This window comes from Podarcis gaigeae (assembly GCF_964106915.1).
Source record: "Podarcis gaigeae genome assembly, chromosome: 5".
NCBI lineage: Eukaryota > Metazoa > Chordata > Lepidosauria > Squamata > Lacertidae > Podarcis > Podarcis gaigeae.
The window spans coordinates 46,792,465-46,805,315 of NC_139681.1; the positions used below are offsets into that span (position 1 = coordinate 46,792,465).

Consider the following 12,851-nt stretch of genomic DNA (forward strand, 5'->3'; position numbering starts at 1 on the left):
AAAATAAAAATACATGGATAAAAACCACCGCTTATGGTGGTACAACAAAGCAAAAAATAAAAACAGTTTAAAACATATAAAAACACTTCAAACAACCGCTGCAGCAGCACTAGTGTCCCCAAAGCTGCGGCAGTGGTGAGCGTGGGCCCCGCCCCCTGGCCTGATGGAGAGTGGGCCTGCAGGGGGAAGAGCCCTCCCCACAAACGCACGGCAAAGCGGCAGCAGCAGTGTTCCAAGGCCTCCTTGGAGCCTTATATGCTGAGGTGGAGTCTGGGGCCCGCCCCCAGGCCCAAGGTGGAGAATGGGCTTGCAGGGGGAGCGGTCCTCCCCAAGACTCACCGGCAAAGCGGCAGCAGCAGTGTTCCGGGCCTCCTTGGAGTCTTTTATGCTGGGGTGGAGTATGGGGCCCGTCCCCAGGCCCAAGATGGAAAATGGGCTAGCAGGGGGAAGAGCCCTCCCCACAAACGCACGGCAAAGCGGCAGCATACCCCTAAACATTTTGTGAATCTAAGTTTGGCCTCATTGAAGGACGATATTTCAATATGAGTAGGAAAATGAGAGTACCCCTAAACATTTTTTTTTTTTAGAAAAAAGCACTGATTCAACATTAGATTTCACCTCATGATGAAAGAATATTTACAACAACAACAAAGCAAAAATAAATACATCTGTTTCCAACAAACTTTCATTCTTTCATTCACTTACTCATTTCCATTAAGGTTCACCCCCTTTAGTTTTTAAAATGCATGCCAAGAAAGTATGCTGTTTTTATCTATGCTCCCATTTACCACCCCAAGTTTGGACAGGTAAATGATGTTCAGATAATGTATAGTCAATGACCTTTTACCTAATACCAAATAAAGTCTCTGTTGATTTAAAATGGGAATGGTAAATCTCAGTTCTGTACTCAGTTAGTTCCACAACTTAGGGAAATACCTGAACAAAGCATTACAAAACAAATCAATATAGAGCTTTGCAAAGCTAAGTCTGAAAAAAAAAAATACGTACCTTTTGAATTCTCTTTCTCTTCTTGATTCCAGCTCAAATTAATTCTCTTTCCCTTGCTCTTACTGATATTTTCTACAATAGATTATCTCTCCCTGTTTGGATTTCAGGATTTTCAATAACTTAATGTTAAATTTCCAATAGTTCTTTATTTGGTTTGTGTCTTTATTTTCTCTTCCATGCTAAAACCTCATTTCCTCAACACTATCATACGCTAGGGCATTTATGGGGTATCATTTAATTACAAGTTGTTCAGAGTGGACCCATTGAAATTAATGAACATGACTAAGTTAGGACTCTTAATTTAAATGGATATACTCTCGGTAAAATTTAGTTGACTACTACCTATAACCATTACGCTGCCAAGCCCACTATTATGCCCAGGGACCTTCATATTCCCTACATTTTTTTAAAAAAAGGTGAGCAGATTTCATTACCTGTTGTTAATTCAGGGCCTGGTGAGGTTGCCAGATCTATAAATAATAAATAAATAAATAACATCATTTTATAAAACAGTCAGCATTCTAGCAATTGTTGAGTCAAGACTCAACCTAGATTTTAAAAATATTTGCTCTTTTAAAATCAAAACCACATTTATATTTTAAACTTGTATCAAAGCAATTGTAAAATGAGTGGTTGAAACAACTATACATTTGCATGGTGTGGCAACCATCTTGATTCCAAATGGCAACCAATTGTATCCCAACTTGTCCCTTGATGTCCAGAACAACCCTTATAATATTGTAAGAAGTATCCAAATGGATAGTGAAACAAACAACTTTCCAAAATATACAGTGAAAATGTTGGTTTTTTAATAAAAATAATTTGCTAATTTAGCACTTTTGTTTTCCCTATGAAGAAAAAATGAGCATTTGAAGGAAGACTGGAGGAAACAAAATGAAAAACCATGGAAACAAACAGGGCTTTGGGCAGCTTTTACAAGTAGTATAGTTCTGGATCTGAGAATACTACAAGTGAAAATTTCACTAAAAAGGTTGAGCAGAAATAGTTTGTGGATGTCAGGCCTTCTCCAGATAATCAAAACAGTGACACTGAATGCGTGTGTGGAGGGTAAGACTGCAGATCAGCTCCCCATCCAACCTGCATATGTTTTGTAGTAGGGATAAAACCAGGCCTTGCACTGCCTGCAATTTGGCAGGCTTAATGCTCTCTGGAGAGGCATTGTTTTCTCTGTCATCCATTTCTGGGGAAAACGTTCAGCCATGTTTAAATTCCCCATCATAATCAATGGGGAGAAACAGGTCTAATTCAGACTCGGAACAGGAAGTCAAACTGGAAAGACAGAGTGGCTCTGAAGCAGAGTAGATTGTTTCCCATTACAAGTACAGATACAAGCCAATCTAGTGAACTGTTGCACAACCCTATTGTTTACTGCGTTAAAGCCCCTCTATTGTAATCCTGAAGCAAATGCCCACAATGTCAAATTCTAATCCGATCTACAAAATTCTATTCCTGCATACGAAAAGCAAAAATATTCAGCTGCATGGAAAGTAAATGTATGAGTTCCAGGGTTACCTGTTATATCGTAATAGCCAAAAAAGCCAGTGCCTGCACGATAGGACTCTCTGTGGAGTAAAACTTTCATGAGGCCTGAACGTGAAACGAATACTTGACTTGGGCCATCGCATATTTGCCCAAGTAGTGTTGAATGATCTACCATTCCATCATAGATTTGAATGTATTCACGAGTACAGTCCAAACTGTGGAGGAAAAAGTGTCATTAGTCATACTGTACAAGGCAAAGAAATTCCTGCATTCAAAAGTATCAGATGACGATGACAATGATTTTATTATTTATATGATTTTGATGATTTCATTTTCTCCTCACATTCTTAACTTTAAAAACTCTGTCTCCTCTCCCACCTGCGGTTTGTGACCCCTTGAGTTCAGTTAATTTTTTGTCATAACACATCAACAGCAAAATCCTATGCATGGCTAATTGGAAGCAAGTACTCTTGAGTTCCCTGAGACCTGCTCCCAGATAAGTAGGGCATATAAAGGCCTTGTAGCACTAAATATTGTAGCATTTTGATTAATGTAATGTCTCATTGGTTGGTAAGAAATAGGCTCTGGAGGAAAGATTTTGGAATGCATCTCACAATGTCTCAATGGGAGCCAGACCTGGAGCCAGCACATCATTCCTCTCCTTCTTTAAATATATGCAGCAGAACTCTAGCAGGAGTGCTGGCTCTGGACAGCTAGACTTCCTAGTGTGGCCATAATATTGATTTTCCCACAGAAGTCATGAGCACTGTTTTGTAGGGAATTTTGGAAACTTCATTTATTTATTTAGTATATAATATGCATGAGCCCACAGGACATGGTCACCTTAACGACTTCCATTTCTCACCCTTTCCCAAGGCAATCAACATCTGGCACATTGCATTCAGCTCGCTTTGGTTTTATTAAATTTGTGAATGAAGACTCAGAAGCTTCAACAGCCCAAGTGAGATATGCAGGCCATAGTTAACCCAGATTCCCTGGCACTTATGGAATTGCCAGCCATTTTTTACTAACTTTGCAAATAACAGAACAACTGGAATGGACTCTGAAACTGGAAAATGTTCTTTCTTTCTTTCTTTCTTTCTTTCTTTCTTTCTTTCTTTCTTGGCAGAGCACAGTGATAGAGTACATAAGGGATGAGACAATCTTTCACATATATGCTTTAAGGATGTGCATGCTTTTATTCCTTTGTGATTTTAGTAATGATGAAAATTAATTAAAATAAATTAAACTGGCACACCTGTAACCCACAACAGGGTGGTGGTGTCAGCTCCCTCACACCTTGCAGATGAACCCGATCCATCAACAAGCTGCTCAGGTGAAAAGCCCTTATACATGATTTACACAAGGTATTTTTTTAAAAAAAAATGTCAAATCAATCAGTTTATGTATTATATCAATTCTGCATGCTTTTGCTCTAGTTATTCAAAACAAGCAAACATATAAAGAAAAAGAAAAGATGTAAGAACCAGGAGAACATGAAAAGGGGTAAGTGTGGAAAAAGAGAAGCAGAAAGTGAAGAAAAAGATTAAGCAGGAAAGGAAGCATGACGAAATAATTTCCTCTTCAGTGGTACCTATTGCCAAAGTACAAGTGACATGCCAACAGTACAAAACACTAGCTTTCAACGGAGGACTTACTTGAAATAATCAAGGGTTAGCACTATAGGAATCTTATCATATGAAACAATTGTCCAGAGACACTCTACGACGTTTCCACCACCAGTGTAATATGTGGGATAAAATGACCCCGTTGGATCTGTGAAAGTCTTGCCACAACTGTAGCTACCTAACAAATACAAAAATAAATGCTGAGTATTGTGTCAAAGCATTGCTTCCCCCCAGCCCTCCAAAAGCAGATCCCAGTAACAACTTTCCAGCTTCACCAAGACCCAGAGGACAGAATCACAAGAACTGAATTCCATGCGGTCCTTCTGTTTTCTTCAGCCATCTTCAGCATCACATCTGTTGTGTGTCATGAAGCCAGGTGATCTTTGCACCATTAAGCAGAGAGCTGCCATTGGCAGAGGAATAAATACTAGATCTACTACGAGCCCAGTGAATCCAGCTTTTCTTTGCAGCACAGGCCTATAGATCGGTTCATCTCATGGTAGGCATTCTTATAAGAACAAGAAGCCAGAATGCAAAGAATTCAAGGGTTTTTCTGAATGCTTTGCTATGGGTATTTTTTTTTTTTTGGGGGGGGGGAAATCTGATGTGTTTGATTTAGTACCCTAATAAAATATGCTGTTGGGGGGGGGGAGGCACTTTCTCCTTCTCCCCTTCTGGCCAAATATTTAACTTGAGTTAGAACTGCCCCCCCCCCCAATAAAAAAGATTTGAAGCTTATTATTATTTATTATTATTTATTAAATTTGTATACCGCCCTTCATCCAAAGATCACAGGGCAATTCACAAGATATTGGGTCAGGCTGGGTTGCTCCAGTGTGCCAGATAGGGCCCTAGATTGCATTGAGGGGCACGCACAGCCCCAGCAATTTGGCTCCTCCAACGGCATCTGAAGGGGTTTGCAGGCTACCCACTAGCAAATTTCTGCATGAGAAAGCGATGCTATATTGTCAGCATGCCGGGAACTGGAATTCAACATTATATTATGTAGCAGAAGAGATGCTGCTTACCTTTAGCTACTGTTGTGGCAGATTTCACTCCTATTTAAAAGAAATGGGAGAGAGGAGAGGAAAGAGAATCAAGAAAACATTGCAAGAATACAATTTCAAAATTGTTCATTGAATTGATGTGGTTTAATATGTAGCTGGAAATGTTCTTCATCAAGAAGAAAAAAATGACTTCATTGAATGCCATGCTCGCAATGACAAAAAATGTGCCATTTTTGCTAGCAAGAAGAAGAAGAACAAGGACACTCCTCTAGCAAATCCAAGTTCTGCAACCATTATAGTGGAATACAGTTACAAATCTTAGGGGTCTCATATGTAGGGCTTCAATCTTAAATGCAATCAAGTTGTGTTCTTACAAACAAAAAGAAACCCCAAATGAATAAGAGCACTGTATGCTAAAAGTTCCATTTCATCTGAGCTCAAAGCAGTAGCTGTACAAGTTGGAAGTTGTACATTGGAGGCCAATCTGCAACACTAGCTCACTTCTGGAGGCAGGGCCAGAGTGACATACATGAGGGAGAACCTGCTCTTTCTAGTATACTCCTGGATTGTAATTCCAGGATTAGGCCACAGCACAGCACTGTTGCGGCTGGCAGTAGTAAAGAAGAACCATTGCCAATTTGCATCCCTCCCCCTCCTTCCTTGATTGCTGGTTGACATTGCTATAGACAGAGGTTAGCCACTAGTTGACAGGGCTGGGCAATGGTGTAGCAAGCCACTTGGGTGCCCGGGGCTGGTGCATGCACTGCCCACAGGAGCAGGACAAGCCGCCCATGGGGTGGGGCAAATAAGCTGAGCTCCAGGCCATGCTGATTTTCCAGGCCATCCACAGCCAAGCAGGAGGTGGTGGCTGGGGCACTCTGCAGGCTGTGCAACACACGGGACACCCTTTGGGTAAGCCTGCCACCCAGTGTGGATCACCCTCCCTGCCCCCCCCCCCAGATATGCTACTGGGGCCTGGAAAGGATTTCTCTCACAGCCAGAGCAAATTTTTATGTTACTGTATAAATTGCAAACGGGGGGGGGGGGGTGTCAAAGAATGGAGTTTGAACAATTACTTTTTAGACTCTTGAAATGGGACGTTATTCAACAAAACTCAGTTTTGTTTTAAGAGCAGCATTTCACAATGTTTGACTAGTATTAAGGAAATGAATGTTAGCACTTAAATTCAAACAACATGAATCATTCTTCTGATCATCTTTATAACCTTACTGGCTTCTGGAAATCTGATAGCATTTTAATTTACGATTACTGCCACTTAACCACACACAGAGTAGCTCCTTTTCATAATCCTTTTGTTCTGAAGTGGTGCTGGTATAATCTCAAAATGCTTCCATAGAACCCCAGCGAAACCTCTGTAGAAGGCGTAATTTGCAGAAGACAGTAATTGCACCACAGCAAATCTTTTGCACCTGCCGTTGGGAGTATCTTTCATAGAGGTCAAAGAGGAACACATGGGACACAGGCTTTAGATAAACATGGGTCTCGACTATGTGCAAACATGACTATGACTGTTGCTCAGCATCCCAGTGGCATAGCAATGCAATCATCATCTCAGGTAGACTGATCCACACCTACACCCCTGGCACCCCTTAAGGGGGCCCTCCTCATGTAAGGCAATGAGAACCCTAGCTCCATTCCTTCTCAGCTAAGCTACAGCTTGGTGCCAGAGCATCTGCTTTCCACGCAAAAGTTCCCAGGTTCAGTTCCCAGCATCTCCAGGTAGGACAAGGAGAGACTTGTCCTACAAGCTAAAGAACACCAAAATAGAAATATTTAATAAGTGAATTTACTAAAGCTACTACTGCTGAGCTTTAAAAAGGTTAAGGTTAATAGTGGAGTTTATTGTTTTATATAAATACATTTAAAGGTTATTAAAGAAGGCTAAGCTTCTGTATGACTGTGGGAAAGTATAATGAAAAATAATGATTAGCAATGAAAGGCTATTTCTGCAATAGTTGGGAGATGTGTAAATAATATCCAGGGGGAAGAACAATGAGTGTATTGAGCCTTGCTATGAAACTAATTTTTACAATGTTTATAGCCTGGCAGCATGTAATTCCTCTCTCTCCCTACCCACTTGTGGCGTGCTTTGAAATATTGGCTAAGAATCTGCATGTATGGCTTTGGAAGCGGACGACTCCTTCATTTGGTAAATGAGGAATACATCGGCTCCTGGTCAAAAACCATGGCATGTAAGGCCTCTTTGATAGGTCTTTCAACCTTTTTCTTACCCACCTGGAGTATGATACTGCCCTCAAAACTGTGAATATCACCTTTAGTGATTTGCGATCTTGCTCACATGTGCCCTGTGGTCCATCTGTGTCAGGATTCCAATACCTACAGGGTTTTTTTTGTTATCTCCCTAGCTTAAGAATTTGACTGTATCTAACTATCGCCATCTGTTTTCTAAAGTCAGATTAAATGTTTTCCCATCTGAAGTGCTGAGGGGAATATTGACTGCTGTCCCATACCGAGATAGGCTGTGCCCATGTTCCCAGGATGTTGAACATATGGAACATATTTTAATAAACTGTAGTTTGTATAAACAGGTTCGACAGCATCTAATCAATCCAATACTATCGGAACAACCTAGAAATACTGACCCATTTCATGTCAAGGTTCTCCTTGAGGATAAGTTTGATACTGTTACACTTCTTAAAGGCAATAAAAATAAGAAATCAGTATGTACCAGCTAAAGCTCATCTGTTGGCCAGCAAGGCTGATCTTACACCTTAATAACTGTTAATATGTACTATTGTTGTACTGTGTATTTTGGGTCTAAGGACCACGATAAAGTGGTCTCTCTCTCTCTCTCTCTCTCTCTCTCTCTCTCTCTCTCTCGTGTGTGTGAATATAGATATTATAGATATTAAATTAAGAGATGTCCCATATGTGTTTTTTTCACCCAGACATTACCAGAACTGAAGATCTATATCTGATGTCTGGGATTGGGTGTTCAAAACTGGGGAATGAGTGCAGAAGAAGGAATTGGACCTCAACTGTTGTGCTTTAACTGACCCACAGCTCATGCTTTCAGTGCTCTATTTGTGCACCTAGGTCTGTGGAATTACAGTGAGCAGGACTGAAGTGGACTGGTTCCTCCACCTCGATTTTTCTTACATCCATGCTGATGATCACAGCCTGTTGCCTCTTCCCTCTTCCCCAACACACACACAAAAATACTTCACCTTGAGGACAGGGAGTAGGTAGGAGAGGGCAGAGTGCTCTTGAAAAGGCTAAAACCCAATAGATTTCTGCTTCAGGAGGAAATGATGTTCTGAGCATCTCTTCCCACTGTGAATGGTGGTGGGCTGATCTTCAAGCCTCCATCATTGAACCCTTTGGAGAAGGTTTCACCAACCTGGTGCTCTTTGGATGTTTTTGGAAGCCTACTCCCATCAGCCCCACTCATGTTGTTTGGGATGGGAGTTATAGGCTAATGACATCTGGAAGGCACCAGGTTGAAGAAGACTGCTCTTGAGAATTATGGCTGAATGCTCAGAGAAACCTCTCAAGGGTTTTCAGGAATTCAAAAGTAATGCTTATGGAATACAACCAAATGGAGTGGTGGAGAGTTTCTTGATGCCTTCTCAGCCATAAATAGCTGTATGGAATGGATATTCTCCATAATAGGAAACATTTGGGCAAATGGGGGAAAAATTCTTTGCATTCACATAGATATTTGCTTCCATGCAAATTCAGTTATGACAACCTCTATAACTACAGAAGTCAGAAACTAGATGAAGCTTCTAGTCCAGTATCCTGTTCTGCCTGTGAGAAGCCTGCAAGCAGGACCTGAATGTAACAGCAACACTCAGTAACTAGAGTTATTTAAGGCAGAGTCAAGTAAAATACAATTCAAGCAAAAATGTTACACAGCATAGTACCTTGGACACTTAATATTAAAAAATGATGCATTTCCAATTAGTTAATTAATAAAATATGTAAGTTGTGGTTGGTTCATTTTAAAAAATGGAAGTTTTTCAAATTGGATGCAACCCATGCTGGGGGTGATGACATAGGTAATGCACAAGAAAACACAGGAAAGAGTGATGTGTAGGAAAGGAAAAGCATTTCCAAGTCATTGAATTCCTCCTCTCTAAACCAGTTTGAGTACACCATCACACACCGCAGACGTCATGGTCACGCAACAACCTACGCTTTTTCTGGCAGGAAGAGAGAGGAAATTTCTGGCACTGACAAACCCTTGCCAACCTTCTCTTCCCATGCCCAGCCACACCTTCCCTCCTGGCTTCCGAACTTTCCCCCTTTGTGTAGGTGGCAGGATCTGGCACACAGTGGTTCTTGTTTAAGACTGATGCCCAGGAGAGCCTACAAAACAATAGTCACAACTCGCATCAAAATATATTTCAGCACAGCTAGTCACTATACAAAACATTATTGAGCCAGGGAATTTATAGTCCAAACCAGCTGGAGTGGAACAACTACTTAAAAATGAGTTTTAAATAAGTGAGACCTACAACAAAAATCTTGGCGTGAGCAGTGGCCTCAGTTCAAGATTCCCTACTCTAATTCAGCTCCCCCTACCTAGGAATGGGCAAATCTGTGCATCTTGGTTTCTCCCCATTCCTCATGTTTCCAATCCTTTCAGTTTTTCACATTTCCAATCCAGTTTGTAATTTTTAAAGTCCTCATAAAATTTATCGGCATTTTGGTGCAAATTTCTCCTAATATACACATGCACATTCGCCCCTTTGTACACATTTTTTGCAAAGCTGTTTTCCCTAATATAATGCATTTCATCTGTTATTTTCACTTACATTTTTTCACTTACTTAGGCACCCTTTATCCTAGTCTATGCATTTGTGTAAGCATTACTTATCCACAGAATAAGATCTCAAAGGATGGCTGTGTTTTAGTTTGTGTATTGTTTCAGAAAGTGCATGGTAGGTAGGTTCACCTTTAAATGTGAACTGAATCAAATTGCTCCCCTCTATCCCTTGGTTTTCTGTACCTGCCCCCAACAGTCAATATTTATTGGCCCCTGAGGACACTGTCCCTTGTGTGGAATGCTTGGTCCACTTTTCTTCTGTAAATTCCATGCAAATCTTGGGTTTCCCTTAAACCTATTGATAGCCTCCATTTTCATTTTTGGAGTGCCATTTTGGCTCTGTAAGATATGAGGCTTTCCCCCTTAGGATTGGGAATAGTGTATGTGATTAATGATCAGTTCTATTGATTGTGGGAGAGGCTTACTTTCCACAATCCTTCTAAACTGGTTTTAGAAGTGAGTCTTCCATCCTATTGCCCATGATTAGGGAGACCCTGAATCTGTGCATGCAGGAAACCTGTGGCAACATCTGCTGGGACCAGGAGTGCCAACTTGGCCCCAGGACCATGGGTGCCATGTAGCGTGCATGGCCTTGGCACCAAATTTTGTGGGTGCCCAGCCCCTTCATGGCGAATTTTGTGAGTGCTCAGGCATCCAGGCCCCAGGGAGTTGGCGCCTATGGCTGCGACCTTCTGAGGGCAATTGGGGGGAGGGGAGATCCCATAGCACATCAAAAACATGAACTTCAACTGGGCACATGCTGAAGAAGCTGCTACGCTCTAAAATACATCTAATGCCATTTTACATTGAGGTAAAAACTGCCTTTCAAGCTTGAGTGTTCTATAGGTAGTATAAGTAGGAGCACAAATTTGATGCTCAGAGGTTCTGGACTCCAGGTGGTGTTTACCTAGAGCCAAGGGTGCCAGTGTCTAGGGCCAAAGCACTTTAGCTTTCTCCCCCATCTTATTTTAGAGAAGGACGGGCCAACTTCTCTGGACAATTGAGGGGACACACGTGACATCATAAAGTCTCACAACATCAGAATGCCATGCAGTGCCACACGCGTGACATCAGAACGTTGCACAATATCATGTGCATGATGTTGGGATGTCATGACAGGACCCTTAAATAGTCTGGAGAAGCTGGCACCTCTGCCCAGAGCAGATCCTTTAAAATTAATGGACCTAACGTAGTCATGTTCATTAATGTCAGTGTGTTTACTATATGTAAAACTTAGTTGAATACCACCCAATATGTTTGGGAAGATTCCTAACAAAAAAAAATGTTGATTTAGCTTCTTAATGACCTTTTTGAAAACTGTTTTTCTTTCAAGCCTCCAGTGGAGAGGATTAGAAAAAGTTCCCTAGACAATCTACCTAGTCTACATCTCAAAACTATTCTCTGAAATCTAACTTCCCTGAATTGAATGTCAAATGTAATCAAAGTAATAAATCATTCAACAATTTCCCCCAAACAAAGGCAAGGTTGTGAAATGAATAGAGTAATGGTTTTTAATTTATTTTCTAACAAACACTAACATACCGATCCAGCCAAAGTTCACCCCACTGAAACTAGTAGAATAAATTGGTTTTGACAAACTTATCCCACAAGATTTGCGGTCTGTTCCTGTTTCCTGAGAAACAAGTCAGTGGCACTTACTTCCCTGAAAGTGTGCATAAGCGTGGCTAACTCTAGATGGATGCACAGACCATAATCTGAAGACCAAGTTCGCAACAAAGCAAATGACAGTCAATTTTCTACAGCAAAGTTGATACCTATGGCTATGCTCTAAAAGGTTCAAGCAGTTTAGATTTGAAAACAGTCAACATTCGTTTCTTCATAGGAATATATGAAGCTGCCTTATACAGAGTTAAATTCATTGGTCCATCTACATCAGTACTGTCTACACTGATTGGCAGCAACTCTCCAGTGTTTCAGTCAAGAGACTTTCCCAACCCTACATGGCGATACCAGGGTTGGAACTTGGAGCCTTCCCTACCACTGAGCTACAGACTTTGTCCTTTATTTCTCAATTCTGATTTAAGCATTTATTTATTGAAATTGCTGTTCAACTTTATATATGCAAGACAGAAAAGAAGGTGAAGCAAAGATCTCTTTTACACACACACACACACACACACACACACACACACACACACAGAGCACATTACCTGATGCTAAGAGTAGCACCCAAAGGAAGATCACAGTTTGATCCATCTTGGGCTAAGATTCCAGGAGAATTAGGAGTAGTAACCTTCAGGATGAAGACACCTGAACATATATAGTGTGGTGGGTCTGAAATTTGATCTGCCCTTTTTCGTCAGCTCCTAGGAAAAGGAAGTTCTCTAAAAGGGCTTTCGCGATGCCAAACAATGTTTGTTAAACTATGCCAACAATACAAGTGCATATCAATGCCACTTCCCTTATCTTTCATTTTTTATACTTGTTGTATAAACAGTCCTCAATATGAAGCCCAGCGCTTGTCATTCTCCTTCTTCCTTTTTAAAAAAAGGGGAGCTATTTTCCAGAAGGAAATGAGTGTGAATTAGATACCATCGAGTGCACCTACTTGTCACTTCATTTGGGGGAATGCCAGCAGGCAAGATTCTCTTAAGGAGAGTGTTGCACAAGAAATATTTGTGCCCATATGCGGCCAGGATCTAGAGAAACACACAGCTACTTCTGGGTGCTGAACTTGAGCTTTGGGCTTCTGTTTCTTGGAGTCATTCATATCAGTTATTAGCTGTGAGAGAATGTGGCTGCTTTCAAAATGATGTTAATTGCTTTTAGAAGTTCTGGGTTGTTTTTTAATAATTCTATTTTTAGTTGTTCTGCTACTCGGTTGTTTGCTGCCCTGAGCTCCTTTGGGAGGAAGAATGAGATACAAATCTA

The 12,851-nt window shown here is 41.0% G+C and overlaps 1 protein-coding gene across 1 annotated transcript; it reads right to left on the reverse strand.

The window, feature by feature from the left end:
- Positions 1-1,187: 1,187 nt before the first annotated feature.
- Positions 1,188-12,266, reverse strand: LOC310844509 (major seminal plasma glycoprotein PSP-II-like; the record flags this gene model as incomplete). Its single annotated transcript, XM_083738611.1, has 6 exons — positions 12,131-12,266; positions 5,168-5,197; positions 4,170-4,317; positions 2,542-2,726; positions 1,443-1,478; positions 1,188-1,219 (listed from the first exon to the last, which is right to left on the reverse strand). The coding sequence occupies exons 1-6, from the start codon at positions 12,174-12,176 to the stop codon at positions 1,188-1,190; spliced, it is 477 nt and encodes a 158-aa protein (XP_083594737.1). The 5' UTR covers positions 12,177-12,266.
- Positions 12,267-12,851: the final 585 nt, after the last annotated feature.